Source organism: Canis aureus, chromosome 7 (assembly GCF_053574225.1).
Source record: "Canis aureus isolate CA01 chromosome 7, VMU_Caureus_v.1.0, whole genome shotgun sequence".
Classification (NCBI taxonomy): Eukaryota; Metazoa; Chordata; class Mammalia; order Carnivora; family Canidae; genus Canis; species Canis aureus.
Window position 1 is genome coordinate 57,745,481 of NC_135617.1, and position 16,120 is coordinate 57,761,600.

A 16,120-nucleotide genomic window follows, 5' to 3' on the forward strand; every position below is an offset into this window, starting at 1 on the left:
TTCCACCTCGACTCTGTTTACTGCAAAACCCTCTCCTTTCTACTTATTGAAATTAGACCCACCTTTCAATGTCTTTAGTTCTTTTGCCCCATCAGGCTTTGGGGGCTGATGTTTCATAGACATACATCTTTCCCCTGCCTTCACGTAGCAAACCTCCTCACTTGTTTTAGAAATGGTAACCCTGGGGATCCCTGGGTGGCTCAGCAGTTTAGTGCCGCCTTCAGCCCAGGGCCTGATCCTGGAGATCCGGGATCGAGTCCCATGTCAGGCTCTCTGCATGGAGCCTGCTTCTCCCTCTGCCTGTGTCTCTGCCTCTCTCTCTCTCATGAAAAAAAAAAAAAAAAAAAAAAAAAAGGATAACCTTTCCAATTGTACTTGATGTCCCATTCAGTACATCTTTTTAAAATCCTTTGTCGGTGGTACATGCAGATGCTAAAGGAGAAAATATCCACTGAAAAGACCCAATGAGTTAAAGATTTTAAAATGTGGGCCCAGTGCACACATTGAGTGTCTTTCGGGGAGGGGAATACTACTTCCAATCTTCAAAGCACTTTGAGAAAGGTTTTATTATCCCCATTTGACAGATGAGGAAGATCAAGTCTCAGAGACCCTGATTAACCTGTCCAGGTCACATGTCCTGTTAGCAACGTACAGCTAGGAGGTGTCCCGCAGCTAGGATCTGTACCGCCACTTATGCAAAACCATGTTTTAACAGCATGCACTTTGAAGTTAGACAGGTCTGGGTTTGATCAGGTTTCTCAGACTCTCCAGCTCTTTGACCTAAAGAAGTTAGGTAACTTCTCTAAACAGCTTCACTTTTCTCACCTATACAATGTGGCTAATATTGATACGCCCCCTTGGGGTTGAGAATTAAATGAGAAATGCATTTAAAGCATCAGTTGAGGAACTGATATATAAGGGCTAATATTGACGATTACTGTTTCCCCCATTTCTAAAACTGTGATTCCATTACTACAGATAACCCAGAACCACAGATGTTCCAGAATCACATTTCCTTTTTAATAAAATGAAACCACCACACCTTTCAGGAGAAACTTTATTATAATCTTGTGTCATATGAAATACTTCCCAAATCAAACAGAATATTAATCAAATGCTTAACTAGACAGACAAGGCAAAGCTTCCAAAACAAAACAAAAATCTGAAGGAGTTTCTGCTTAATAAAGCCATTCCCCTAAGTAGGATCATATATATTAATATATATATTAATATATTTATATTAAATATAATAAACCTATAATTTTAATTTAAACACTATATTCAAAAGAAACAAAAACAAGGTTTTGTTTGTTTGTTTTTGTTTTTGTTTTTTTTGAAATTTGAGTAATGTGTTAGCAAACTGTCTAGCAAAATCCTCCTAACTGATTAGGAATATAATATATTTAAAGAGAGAAAAAGGATCCTAGGTCCATATATACAGCAACACCACTAAATACACTGCCTGGTCACCCTGAGATCTATTTTGTTTTGAACACATATCAAAGTTTTCAAAAATGACAGCTTCTTCTGATCACATGCTCTCAATTTGCTCAAATGCTCTGTCGGCCTGGGTGAAATGCCACTAGTTTAAGAGCAGCTTCTGAATGGCCACATCTATGGATCCAGCGTTAAATCTATATCACTTCCAGACCCTTTTTCTGGAAAACAAACAAACAGAGAGAGAGAGAGAGAGAAACCTCGAGTTGAGAAAGAAAGAAAAATGAGAAAGTTATTCACTTGATAAGTACTACCACAACAAATCTAAGGTCCTCTCAAAATGGTGAGAATTATTCTTTGGAGAAATAGTCCTTCAGAGATTGTTTTTTCTTTCATTTAGTATTTTGGTTCTCACACTCTACCTATTATCAAATATCAAATCTAAAATAATATAAATTTGGCACAGTATAAAATTGGCATATTTTATATTTTGTTAGAATGATGTTAGCCAAGCTGATAACCAAGTAAATCCTTTGTTCTCTTTCATTAGCATGTATTTTTCAAATATGATAGCTACCCTGAGCTGATTTCATTCTCAATGTACCTCAGTGTTCTACTTATGAACAAGATCACACAATAACCAGTTAACTTCAAATAAATTGAATCCTATCATGAGATAAAACTAAAAATCCAGAAAGTCCAAGAGATCATTTTTAATATATACAAAGATCATTTGAATATATGAGCTAATCAACACTGAGAAAATTCTTTAAAGTCCTTTGAAAATATAAATTTATCGAATTCACAATGTAATTTTCAAGATGATTTCAGTCAACAAATAAGCTTTCTTATGATATTTCAAGAAATCCTCTTCTTAGTTATATCTCTAGAAGCATATTTAACACTTTTAACAAAAAGATGTTTTGTTTATTTTTTTCCTACTTCTAACATCCAAGGAAACTGATAAACAATTTTTTTTGCGGATTCAGGATAATGGTGTTTTTAAGACTTAGCAAACTGGTGATAAAGTTATTTTCTTTTAAAAACACAAGTTACCTTCAGTTGTAGTATCATCCAATGACATGAAGTAAAGATCTTTTCCCACTGTTTGAAATATATTCTAACAAAAGGAACCTTTGGATTACTACCAATTCTTTGTTATAGACACAAAATGATAAAAATCAGAAAGCGAACCAGAGATAAACCAGAAAGATGGTAAAAATGAAAAACGTCTCCTTTTAAAAAGTATGACAATCTGATTTTATCATGAAGAATCACTCGAGTATATTTTCTAATCCTTCTAATACTCATTTCTCCAGAATATCTCTACTGGAGTATCCCACACAGAATAAAGTACCCTCTTCTAATTTTTAGCTCCCAAACCCCACAACTCTGGTGTCTGGTACCTTTTTCAAAGGGCCACTATCTGAAAACATTATCCATGGTGAGCCACAGACCCTTTATTAAAGACTTAATGAAGAGGGATATTTCTCCTATATTTCTTTCAGCAAGTAATAGCATTGTGTGGATGCATGAGGTCTATACATAAATGAATTCATGAGACACATTCTTACAGTGAAATCGCTCCAATGAAAAAAAAAATCTTAAAAGAATGTAATCAGAAAGACTTCCAGATCACAATGCCTTGACATATCACCAAAGAAGTTATGTCTAACCTCATACCTTACAATATCTACTCTTTAAGCAAAACCAGCTCATTTGTAGACTCATATGTAAGAGTTTCTTTGAATTTGAGGAAAGCATCATTTCAATCATCAATTTCCGTCTCTTCAATGACTGAATTTTAAAAAGAAAAGCCTTACTCACTCATAAGCAGTCTCTATTTGCTAACTGATGTAAAGCCAGAGATATGTCTACTGTTTCATGAACACTTTAAGTTGTCTTGAACGGTTCTCTTCTACTTTGCAGGTATAGGGTAGTTTATCCAAATAGAATCTTGTCTGTATCTATGCATTTGGCTGTGGATTCTTGAAAATCAATGAATGGAAAAGATGAGAATGTAAAAGAAAGTTTTAGTAAATACTACTGCAACATAAATGAAGCAAGTTGTTATTTTTGACAAGTAAACAAAAACATGGAATATAAGAAGGCAGAGAGAGATGTCCAATGATTCATAGTGGAATATTTCAAATGACCTCAATGTGCACCACTAGAAGAAATGGTTCAACAAGTGACTGACCATTCCTGTCATATAATATTATGCAACTATGGCCTTCTGGTTGCAGCCAAGGCAGGGTAAGACAACTATGGCCTCTTTGTGACACCGATTACAACTAAAAATTCTGGAAAGAATACAAAAAGCAACTATCTGTGGACCCTGAAAAGTAAATAGGTACAAGCAGATTGAGGGCCGAAGTAAAAAACAAAACAAAACAAAACAACAACAATAACAAAAAATGGAATAATGACTCATATAACAGTGATGAGATTCACAGGTTTGGTTTTTTTTTTTTTTTCTTTCTTCGTCTCCTAGTTTTGTCCTGAGCCTAGACCAAGTCACAGCTGCCCAGCTGGGGAAAACAGCAAAAGTCTTAGAGAAATACCTTTTTCTAGCCAACAGATTGGGGGGAAAAGCCCCTGAATACTTAGAGAGTGGAATCGGTGGGAAATCTCTTCACTGTCTTTTGTTTTTCCCTTCTGGCTCTGTCCCGAGAGCAGCCCCACTTGCTGCCTGGGGACAGCCATCGTAGGACAGGCGTATGAAAATCTGAGAGATGACTCTGGCCAGTGCAACTGGGAAAAGGGCCCTCTGATACCTGAAAGAGCAGGTTTGGGGGGTGGTTATTATTTTCTCTCTTGTTTCTTTGTCTGCTGCACTCCAGAGGCAGGCCCAGAGAAACCTTGGGAGGAGAGACATGATCAGTCTAGAGAAGCAAATAAAGAGGACTCTTGAGGCTAGAAAGTGTGGAGGCAATCTCAGAGAGAAAAGGAATTGGATGATGTGAACCCCTAATACTATATATGAACTGACAGAAATCCCAAGGTCAGCCCTTAGCTATGCATATGCAGAAGAGAACCAACTAAGCAAAGCAAAGTCTTTAATACCTGAACTGCTGTATAAACTGCTACCTAAGTCCCTGAGTGGCTTATGCTCTGGGCACCAAACACCATAGCAATGGCTCCAAAAAGTAAACTGAGGGATGCCTGGGTGGCTCAGTTGGTTAAGCGGCTGCCTTCAGCTCAGGTCCTGATCTTAGGGTTCTGGGATCCAGCCCCGTGTCAGGCTCCTTGCTTAGCATGGGGTCTGCTTCTCCCGCTGCCCCTCCCCACCAGCTCATGTGCTGTCTCTCTCTCTCTCTCTCTCTCTTAAATAAATAAAAATCTTAAAAAAAAAAAAAAAAAGTAAATTGACACCGGAACTAACAAACATAAAAGGAGACAGAACTTGTGGTGTGAACCTAGCAATTGATAACCTGCTGAAACAAAAACTTCAACATTTTCTAGATTTTAACAGGATCAAAAGTTTTAAAACATAATATTCAAAACATTCAGGACAGAATCCAAAATTACTCAACATACAAAGAACCAGGAAAAGTTCATTATTTTTCAAGGCAATCATTCAATGGCAAGCCCTGAGATGACCAGGTATTAGAACTATTAGAGATTTTAAAGAAGTTCAACAAACTCCAAACAGAATAAACTCAAATGCCCATTTTAATGGCATAGGCAATTGCCCATCCTATAATTTTAAGTGAAGAACACAGAATATAAAACTATATGCAGAATGAAATCAATTATGCTCAAAATACATAGACGGTATACTTATATTCCATATAAACAGAAAAAAATATGAAAGAAAACAAAACTGATCAATCTCTTTGTCTTGGATGGATGTATTACAGGTGATACTTTCTCCTTCTTTGCCATTTTTCCAGATTTTCTACATCAAATATATTATATAAAGGTCTCAGACACCAATTTCTTTCTCTTCTTTTTGAAATCTCTCCAAAAAATCGAAGAGTAAAACATTAATAACTAGTTTGCCCAAACGGATACTTGGCATAAAGTCCAGAATCACTGATTTTGTTCTGTTTTTCATTATTGTTATCCCAATATTAGTATTTTTTTTCTTTAATATTCTGAAACACAAGGGCTTTGGAAATGGTTTAAGTCACCTTTCAAAGTGAAAGACAGTGCTCTCATTAGTTAGTATATATAATTCCATACCTCAGATGGACTCTTATCCAATTTGGGTATACCATTCCAGACATTCTCAGGCTTCACTATCTCCTCCATACCATTTGAAAAGTTTAAAACCTGCATGAGAAAAAAAAAAAGTTAATAAAAAATGGTAGTTTCCAAAACCTGTAACTGATTTATGGACCGTAGCAATTTTCAAATAAAATACCTCAAAGGCAATGAAAATAATTTTATTAAACTTCAATTTTATGTTTCAACTCAACAGAATTTCCACTCAACATATTGTATGCCTATGCCTAGAGAGCAAAGTTAGTTAAAAATGGTATCTCAAGAAGTTCCAAATTTTGTGGAGAAACAGGCCCATGAGCAGATCATTACAGTACAATGTACAGACTTCTGCAGCAAGAGAAATAGCAATATAAATAGAGATCAAGCCAAGGTTTGTTGGCTTTTGTTTGTTTGTTTGTTTGTTTGTTTGTTTTGGTGGGAGGGGGAAGGTGAAGAGATGCAGAGATTTAGAAAATAAGGCTAGTGTATGCTTCCGGGAAGAGGCAGCACAAAATGAAAATGAAGTTGCAATGAAAATCTTTCAAAAGTAAGTGAAAACTAACCAGTGTGGGAGGGGGATAAAATACAAGTGAATAGAACTGCATTATTAAATATACCGAAGGAGCCAAGTGGAATGGAATACACAGGAGAAATCAAGCAGTCTGATGTCCATCTAATACAAGGTACAAAACATAAAGCTGGAGAAGAATATGGACACTCAACCCTAGAGGACTCTCAGGTCCTCTAGAGGACTATGCCCTGTTAATGAGCTTAACATTCTTCTATCCTAGACTAGTGGTTCTCAAATTTTAGTGGTATAAGAATGCACATTCCTGGTCCTACCCCAAGAAACTCTGAATCAGCCAGCGAGGGCAAGGTCTAGGGATCTACAATTTAAGAAACACACCAGGTGAGTCTGATACAGGTGGTTTTCAGATCACAGGAGAAACAAAATCAGCTGGAAATCCCCAGGGAGTTTTACATACAGGCATGTCCTAGTTAGATTTGTATTTGACAAACTTCACACTGGTGGTATAGAGAATCGATTGAAGTAAGACTAGAAGTAAATCAAATAGAGGGGTAATAGAGTAATCTACTTGTAAATCTGCTTGTAAAACTGCTTGTAAAACCAAGCAGTGGCATTGAGTATAAAAAGGTTTAAGTAAGAGTTAAGAAGTGGAAAGTGTAGAATTTGGTGACTGATCAGATTTCAGAGGCAAGGGAGATGAAAGAGCCTAAGATGGCTTTTTGCTAGGACGCTGATGCATGAACTCTGAAATTATTTTTGCAGTATACCAGATTATCAGGGGGAATGATCCAGTAAACGTCTATTCAATTGCATTTTCTAGTCTGGCAGAGTTTGGTAAAGTTTCCTTAACAGTCTTTAAGTACATTTTGAGATAAAGTGCTTCCACTTCACTTACCCTTGTGCCTTCTTCAGCAATTTCCAGAATCTCACATTTGGACCATGTGTTTCTTAGACTTGACCACACAACACATTTGGATCCAACAGTAAATCCTTTCAGAGTGTAGGTGTTCTCTGGTTGAGCTGCCAAATTGAATAAAGACTCAATGCATACCTCTTAGTCCCTTAATGTTAAACACTCAAGCAAGGCATTTTCTTAATCTGCACTTAACTATTTCTATATAATCAACATGATGTATGGTCTGAGTCTATCCCTTTTCCTGGATTTTATTTTAAATTCTTCCAGTGCCCCTTCCCAATAAAATCTTTTACTGCTTTCTTCAAAAAAATACCACCATGATGTGATCTCTTTTTTAAGGATATAAATCTGATTCCTGACTTTGAAACTTACTCTTAAAAGCAGGTGATTGTTGCACAGGTGGTATAGTCAACGGTTACAACAGCCATTTCTTTAGCAAAGCAACATATTACAAGTTATCAAACATTCTTTTCTTTTTTCTAAATAGTTTATTTATTTATTTGAGAGAGAGAGAGTGAGAAAGCAGGGGTGGGGGGAACAGAGGGAGAAGGAGAGGCAGACTCCTCACTGAGCAGGGAGCCTGATACGGAAGGGATCCTAATGTCTTGGGATCATGACCTGAGCAGAAGGCAGATGCTTAACTGACTGAGCCACCCAGGCACCCTAGCAAGCATTTGTATCACAAAGCTATTACTCATTATTAAAAATGTGGCAATGAGGACTAAAAATCTAGGGTAATGCTTAAATAAATACAGTATATCCACAGAATTTAAATATTGTGAAAGTCATATTTAAGGGATTAAAATGCAAGATTCAACATTATGATTTCTATTTAGTTTTTAAAACTGTATGTATAGACATACACAGGGTGAAAGACAATAGAAGCAAGTGCACTGCAGCTTTACCAATAGTAGGATTATGGTGATTTTCATTCTCCCTATTGTTTTCTCTCTTTTGTATGATGGCTCAAATTGAACAACATAAAAACTGACTTATAAAAAGTCTAACACTGAGTAGTTAAGAAACCCTAAATGTTAGCCATTTCATGTAACTTTTACATCTTATTAAGCCAAGAAAATAACAGTGAATATAATTTATAAAAAAGTTAATGACAATAAATATTCTCCAGTATCTACTCACGGCTGTTCCCCTGTTTGGTTAACACAAGCTCCCTAAATCTAGTGTTTGTTTAGGGGTTTCTAAATCAATAGCAAGGTATCTTCATAAAAAAAGTTAAATTTGAAAACAGCAAAAGTGATTCCTATCATCAATTCATGCCAAAGTAGTGCTTTGCAAAGGAACACTGTTTTTTTTAATACTTACCAAAAAACATAACCTCTTGATTTTAAGGATTATGTGTTTACATTTTAAACATAATTACTTTTTGGAGATACTGATTTTAAGCATTCTACTTCTAAACATGATATTAACAATTCAGCATTTCATCCACCATGATTCTACACTGACTTCACACCTTAATCTCCCCACTTCTAAGATGCCCTTCACAAAATCCAAATCTGATTCTCGTATCAGTTTCTAATCTTTTCCCAAAAAAAATTAATTTAAAAAAACAAATAGGACAAAAAAATCATTATCTTTAAGACAAATACATACTTTTCAGTCACTGAGTTAAATAAAGTAAAAGAAATCACATACCTGAGATATGAAGTTGTAAAGCATCATGGTTCTTCCCATCTCTGGATTCTTCTTCAGAGAACAGAGTCAATGATGAAATGGCATCTCTGTTTTTATAATCTGTAAATTCTTCTTTGTATATATTCATCTCAATCTGCAGGTTGGGATCATGATTCTTTCCATGTAGATGCAATGATAACCTATGCTGGTCCTCGAAACATTCTACACAACTTGACTTTCCTGTGTCTTCAGCACACGTGGATTCTTGGGCTTTCTGACCAACTCTTAGAGACAAAGGGTTTATTTTGTCATCTAGACACAGCTGGGCTGTGGGTAATTCTAGTTCTGGCTGTTTCTCAGATTCACAGCTGAGGGGAAGCTGCACTGGGAATGGCTGCAGGGTGGCTTCGGTGTCACAGCCCTGGGGGAGCGGCACAATTGGAGGCACCAGGCCTAGCTCTTCTTTCTCTTCATCCCCGACAAGAGAATGCTGCAACTCAATGGATTCCAGTTCCAGGAACTCTTTTGATTCCTCATCAGGATAAAGGGGCACCTCAAGTGAGTTTAGTTCTAATATCTCCTTTGTTTCACTAGCCTGCGGTAATAACGCATTAAATCCTGCCATGAGGTATTTATCATCAAACTTTGCTTTGTCAACCAAATGGCACTCTATTTTTCTTTCTAGTACCTCAGGACCAATATTATCTTTGCATGGGTTTTCAAAAGCTTCAAAAATGTCATCAATGTCAGGGTTATAGAATTTACTTGGTTTGGTTTCAATAATGTTGAAGTCTTTTTCAACTCTTTCATCATCTGTCTGTGGTTCCACAGAGAGAGTTTTCTCTTGTCCAGCTTTACTACTTGGTTTCTTAAGTCCAACCTCAGGACTGAGGGAGCCAAGGGCTCCCTTTATCTCTGGGCATTTCTTTTCATAGGGCAGATCACTAACACCAATCTTAGAATATTTCTTCATTTTCTCATTAATACTTTTGCCTTTGCTTTTCAAGTCAACAATTGCTAAAGGGATGTTACAAACATCCCTTTTGATCTCTAATATTGTTATCTCCAACACATCTTCTGTCACTATTTCATAAAAGTAGTCATTTCCCTCTTGAGGGCACACACCTTCTGAAATATTGAATCCTGAGAGGCAACATGGAAAGGCTTGCATGGGAACCACCAAAAGTTCAGAAGGGATGTTCCAGAGTGCTTTGGGGTCCACACAGTCTTCGACGTTTCCAAAGTCTACAAGTCTGACGGATACGAGATAATCGTCACAAATACTGGTGATAAGTGCCCGATAATAATGCCCATCTTCTCTATATCTCACTATGCAAGGATCTCCAATATGAGGGCATGGGACACAACTTCTCCAATCCGTTACCTGCTCTCCAGCAGTTTGTACTTCTACTTCTAAATACTGAAGTTTCTCAGTATCGGCAAACTGACACCAAAAATATTCAGGCCCATCTATCACAGTGGCATAAGCTCTTATCATCTTCATCTTTGGCTTATACCAGTTAAGAAAGAGTGAAGTATCAATGTTGGTTTTTTTGACAGACTTTGAACAGGTACTTTTAATTATTTGATCAGAAAGTCCCACTTGAGATTTTTCACAGAAAGCATATCTTCTAATCATATCTTCTGCTATGATCCCATGTTCATCAGCAAGAATAACTTCCCATTTGTCTTGAAATTTCACAAATTCACATCTTATCTGAACCTCATCTGTCCTCTGGGAAAAGTACTGCATCATTTCCTTACATTTTAAAATCTCAGGTACCCGAAGTCCCCTCAAGGAGCAGTGAATGCACAATCCTGGTAACAGTGCATTAATAAGGTCAAGTTTACCTACGTTACTAGCATGAACCACAGAAACATTGCCATAATCTATAAATTGCACAGAGAGAAGGTCATTGGGTTGTTGTTCTCTGACCACAGCACGATACCATAAATTGTCTTTTGGAAAAATGGCACATATTACATCTTCTCTCTGCAAAGGTGGACCTGAATAATATTCTGGCCTTGCTCTAACATCATTTAATCTCTCTGAAAGATGAGTGATTTCAGCCTCATCTTCTGTTAGTTGAACATAGAAGTCTGAAAGGTCATTTATATGAGAAACATACACAGCTGTTTTAAAGCCAGGCATTATAACCTTCTGAGGGAACTCTGAAAATTTTAGAGGCAAATCCTTGTTACATGAATCTTCTATGTTTCTCTCTGAAAGAGTGGCTTCTAGTTTTGTGGCTTTCAAAGGTGGCTCAGCAAAGCTTTCTCCTTTCTTTGCTGTTGTTAGTGGACACACTTGATGACCCTTATTTTCCCTAGAGTCCTGATATTGAGTGATTAAGTTTGTCTTGGTGGAACTTCGTAAAAGCTTGGTTTCCTTACATGCTGAGCTGACCTTAGATTTGTAGGATTCTCCCAAGATCTCCATACTGCACAATTTGTTCTCTGCTGATTTACTTAAATACTCTTTAGGTGACGATCTCATATTTTCCTTTTTTACCTCAAGGGTTTCAGTGACAGTGAGGAGTGCTTCAGTTTCTTTTTTTCTTGTCTCACCTTTGTAGCCAAGTAGTCCTAACTTCTCATTAATATTAGCATTAATTTGAATACTGTCATCATACAGTTCTATAATTAGTCTTCCATCTGGATCTTTTGCTACAACCAGAGCCTTCAATGACTTATCTAAAACAGTCTCTTGAAACCATGTTGTAATTTCGTCTGGTATACTATCAGGAATATCAGACAATGAACATTTAACAGCTTGCATGGGCAAAAGTAAGACATCATATGCATCATCAGGTATTGGAAGCAGATCATCACTTGTTACCACATAAATGTTTCCAAAATCAACAAAAAAGACTTTATTTGGTTCTTTTTCTGTTATTATCCCCCTATACCAGTTTCCATCAGTATACTTGGCAAGGCACAAGGTTCCAGGGATCAAGGGAGATGTTTTTAAATTCAGCAAAACTTTACTTAATTGTGTGATATTATAGGACAACTGTTCTAAAATACTTGCATTTCTTCCCAGCTGGCAATAAAATGTCCAAGGGTCATCAATATGTGTTACATACACCAATTCTTCAGTTCCAATTTTCATATCATGTGTGGAATAGTAGTAAGAATGTAGCTGAACAGAGGACTCCAGAGGCTTCTGAAGTTTAACTGCTCTTGCAAGTTGCTTTTCTACCAAAAACTGGCATGCACTCTGAAAGGGTGTTAGCAAATCCACAACATTAAACAGTTCTTCATCATGTACTGAAGCCAAAGCAAATATCGTGCACTTTAATTCGAGATTGTCTTCCCATGCATTGTCTACAAATTCACTAAAAGCTCGTATGGCCTTTTCATCCCACACAAAAGGATTCTGACCAGTTGGCTGAATTAAATTATAAAGACTACACCGAAAAGCCTGAGCCTTAACCTTGAGAAACTCTTCACTAATTGAGTAAATACTCTTCACAGATACCATATCTTTGTCTCCATAATCTACAAACATTACTTTGACATGCTCAGCAGATTGTGACCCGCTAATCACGGCTCTCGACCATTTTCCATTTACTGTTCGTTTTGCCAAACAAGCGGGGGTGGTCCCCTGGTAAGGAGTAGCTGTACTCTTGCAGTAGTCCTGGATGTTGCACATCAGAGTTTTAAAGCCTTGAATGTTCTTGGTCAGTTGGCACCAGAAGTAGCCAGGGTTTTCGACATAAGACACTTTGACTTCTACGGTACTTCCAACTTTCAGCTCTCCTTTACAGGAGGAGCCTGGCTTCATGTCCAAGAAATTCTGTATAGGAGGAGAATGAACAGATAGTCTTTCCTCTTTATCCTGCACAACGAGTCCCGTTGGAGTATCTGTGATGACTGCCGTATCAGTCACAATTTCTGAAACAGGTGCAGTTTTATGGTCTCTCTTGGCTTTCTGTTTTACTTCTATCTTCTTGGCCAGAGATATTTTGTTATCCGCAGAGATAAAATGGTTTGAAACATGCCCTGGAGAAGGGGCACTTACGGAAATGGTTTCCTTTGTTTCAAATTCCTGATACTTGGCATACCCAGCTTGGGCCATTACCTTACTAATGTTTTCTTCCCCTGTTCTTGATTCATCAAGAATCTCAATAACATATTGATTATCCTGCCTGTCAAGGACATGGATAACTATTTCTTTGTGGAGCACAGTCTTTTTAAAAAAGGAAACTGCCTCCTGGCTCCAAGTTTTCCCCAAAGGCCAAATATCTGCCAGTGTGCACTTTAGAGCCAATACGGGTAGTCGCCTAAACTGAGGAAGCAGCATCCTCACGTCATACCAACCCACATTTTCCAAACTGCCACGGTCGACTAGGAACACATCGACACTCCTGTCATCTAACCTGGAGACCATAGCCCGATAATAGCCGTTTTCTTTCCATTTGACACAGCAAAGGTCGTCGGGCTCGGGTTTCAAAACTACCCCATCCAGCTTACTGGCTGAGGAATAGAAACTGCACATTCTTCTCATCAACTTGCTGAAGGTGCCTTTGTGTTTCCTCAACCTAACCCAAAACTCGGAAGGGTTTTTAACAAACTCTACCTGGGCGTCATAGAAGGCGTTTATCTTTAACCTGACTGATTGCAAGGCTGGGAGGGAAATCTCTTCACCCGCTTTTTGCGCAGGCGACGGCGACTGAAGAGCCGTTTCTTGTTCTTCCTCCTCCCCCTCCTCCTCCACTCCCTGGCTCTGAAGAAATCGGTCAGCCAAGCAACAGGACTGGACTCCGAATACACAATTCAGGTTGATCCCATCTTCTCCGTACAGGGTGACATAATAAACATGCTCGAAGGAACAGAAAAATTCAATCTTTGCGTTCACTGCCTGGCCCAGGATCAGTGCCTTCAGGTCACCGACCTGTGACCGAGACCAGCCTCTCCCACCGTCCCAGAGTCCATACAAAGCACAAGGGTAGGTCACCACGGGCATGCGAAAATACTCAGGCAGCAAGTAGCGGAGGCTGCTACAACTCACCAGCTCCTTCCTTCCGTAGTCTACATGGAGCACCTGGGCACAGCGCTGGGGCCGAAAAGTCTCAAGCAAGAGCGCTCTGTACCAATGTCCGTCCAACCCACAGGACGCACACGGAGAACCAGGCTTGTCTGGGCTCTCCTCCCGGGTGGCACTGGTCCAGTTGTCATCCCCCGTCCCCGTGGAACCCCGGTATATCTGGGCCATGCTCTCGGACACGCGGCGGATCTCCTGCGAGAGGCTCCGGAGCTGGCAGTGGATGCGGTGGGGGTGGCACACCTGGGTTACCACCACGGGCTCCGTGACGCCCAGCTGCAGCTGCGGGTAGAAGTAATCCAGGCCGGGCTGCTCCTGCTTGGGAGGGGCTCGCGACAGGACGGGGGCCCCGCAGCCCAGGCCAGCAGAGGCCGCCGTTAGGTAGCGCTTGAGCAGCGAGCGGAAGAGGCTGTGCGGCACCTGCCGGGCCAGGCCGAGCTCCTGCATCTGCTGGAACAGCGCGGGCACTTCTACAAGGACCAGGCGATGGAGCGGCAGCACGTCCAGCACCCGCCCGTGCACCTGCTTGCCCTGCAGCCTCCGGAGGAAGTCCACGGCCCTGGGCGGCCAGTGCTGGGGCTCGCCCCCGCCCCCGCCCCCGCCCCCGCCGGCGGGCACCAGGCCGGCCAGCACGCAGCCCAGCACCTCGGAGGGCAGGTGGAAGAACTCACTGCGCCCCGGCGCCAGCGAGCCCGCGCCCGCCCTCACGGTGCGGCCCTCGTCCAGCAGGAAGACGCGGCTCTCCAGCGAGTGCTGGCTCACCACGCGGCAGCGGTGCCACAGGAGCCCCACCTGCACCAGGCACAGCTCGCCCGGCGCGGCCGAGGCGCCGCCCAGCGCCCCCGGGCCGCGCGTGGCCGCCGCCTCCTGAATCTCCCGGCTCAGCCGCACGTACTCCTCCCGCCGCTCGCCCACCAGCCCCCAGAGCTGCACCGGGACCACCTCGGGGTGCACGTCCACGAACGACACCCGCAGGGCCAGCGAGGCCCCCGGCGTGGGCAGCCCGGGCGTGGAGCACATCTCCGAGGCGCCCCCGCAGGCCCCGGGCTCCAGGCGCAGGCGGCCGCGAAACACGCCGGGCCGGGCGGCCCCCCTGGCGATGTGCTCGACGCCGGCCTCGCCTCGGGGACTCGCGCCGACTCCTCCGACCCGCGGCAGGACCAACCGCCCTCGGCCGCGCCGCGCAGGAACTTGCAGCGCGCGGGGCGCCGCTTCCGGGGGGCATCCGGGGGCATCCGGGCCGCGGGGCGGTGGCGACGCCTGCCGGTTGGCGGGAGGTCCTCCGAGGGCCGTTCGGAGAGCCACGCGGGGCCGGGGCGTGGTTGGGGGCGGGGCGGGGGCGGGGCCCGGGTGCGGTTGGGGGCGGGGCCGGGGTGTGGTTGGGGCGGGGCCGGGGCGGGGCCCGCCTGCTTCTCCGAGGGCCTTCCTCTCTGGAGGGCGGGGCGCCGGGGGCCAAACCCCCTAGTCCCCACCGAGCCCCGCGTGCCCCGTGCGCTGCGAGGCTTGGGAGACCCGCGGAGGAGATCTTGACGCGCCGGCTGCACGCGCCCGGGTGTTGGGGCCCAAACTCTCAGAGGCGCCCTGTGGGTGCCCTTTGCACCCCCCGGGGCGTGGGGGGAGGGGTTGTGACCCCTCCCACCTCCCCCACCAGCAGTTCCGGACCCTCTTCCGTGTCCCCGTGAGCTTACTTGAATGGAGAGCTGTTGTGTTACAATAAAGTATGAGTGTACATGGAGACTGTTAAATCTCTGCAATTACCGGTCTGAGTTTCTCCGCTTTTTGGCTTGCTTACCTAATGCTGGCTTCCCAACCTTGCAGGCATTTATTCTTTTACTCTCAGAGCTTGCACAGAGCCGGACTTAGAAAAGGTCTAGAGGAATGGAAGAAACAGGACTTGCTACTCTTGCTGTATCTGCTATGGCAGAGGACTTCTTGGCTGGACTCTTGTTCTGTTTCCCCATCTGAATCTTACTAAGGTAACCCTCAGAAGACTCCAGGTGAGAGGGAGCGGAATGGGAAAGTGCAGGCAAACCGTGAGAGTAGCTCCCAGAGATAGGTCTAGAGTAGATCTTTGTTCATTTGCAAGGTCAGACGCATTTGTGGGAGTTTCCCATGTCGCTCCTTCACATTTTGAAATATCATCAAATGCAATGTCGATAACATCAAGACAGTGCTCAATATAATCCTGGCCTAACAATGTAAATCTCGACATTTTTAATCTATCCCAGTTTCATGCTGCCAAAGGCGCTCCTGTGCTTTTTCCCCCTTGTTTAAGGTTTATTATTATTATCATTAAAGTAATCTCTAGGTCATGGGGCTTGAACTCAGGACCCTCAGATCAAGAGGC

At 42.0% G+C, this 16,120-nt stretch overlaps 1 protein-coding gene across 4 annotated transcripts; it reads right to left on the minus strand.

Annotated features, from left to right (window-relative positions):
* Positions 1 to 1,311: 1,311 nt before the first annotated feature.
* TDRD6 (tudor domain containing 6) lies at positions 1,312 to 14,872 on the minus strand. 4 transcript variants are annotated; one of them, XR_013383424.1, is made up of 6 exons: positions 8,748 to 14,872; positions 7,071 to 7,195; positions 5,626 to 5,715; positions 4,215 to 4,298; positions 3,265 to 3,425; positions 1,312 to 1,658 (listed from the first exon to the last, which is right to left on the minus strand). XR_013383424.1 is itself a non-coding variant. In XM_077903754.1 (5 exons), the coding sequence occupies exons 1-5, from the start codon at positions 14,791 to 14,793 to the stop codon at positions 1,635 to 1,637; spliced, it is 6,369 nt and encodes a 2,122-aa protein (XP_077759880.1). In that variant the 5' UTR covers positions 14,794 to 14,871; the 3' UTR covers positions 1,312 to 1,634. The 4 variants fall into 4 exon arrangements, 3 of the variants coding, with proteins under 3 accessions (XP_077759880.1, XP_077759881.1, XP_077759882.1); XM_077903754.1 differs by lacking the exon at positions 3,265 to 3,425 and having other exon boundaries at positions 8,748 to 14,871; XM_077903755.1 differs by lacking the exons at positions 3,265 to 3,425; positions 4,215 to 4,298 and having other exon boundaries at positions 1,312 to 1,697; positions 8,748 to 14,871.
* Positions 14,873 to 16,120: the final 1,248 nt, after the last annotated feature.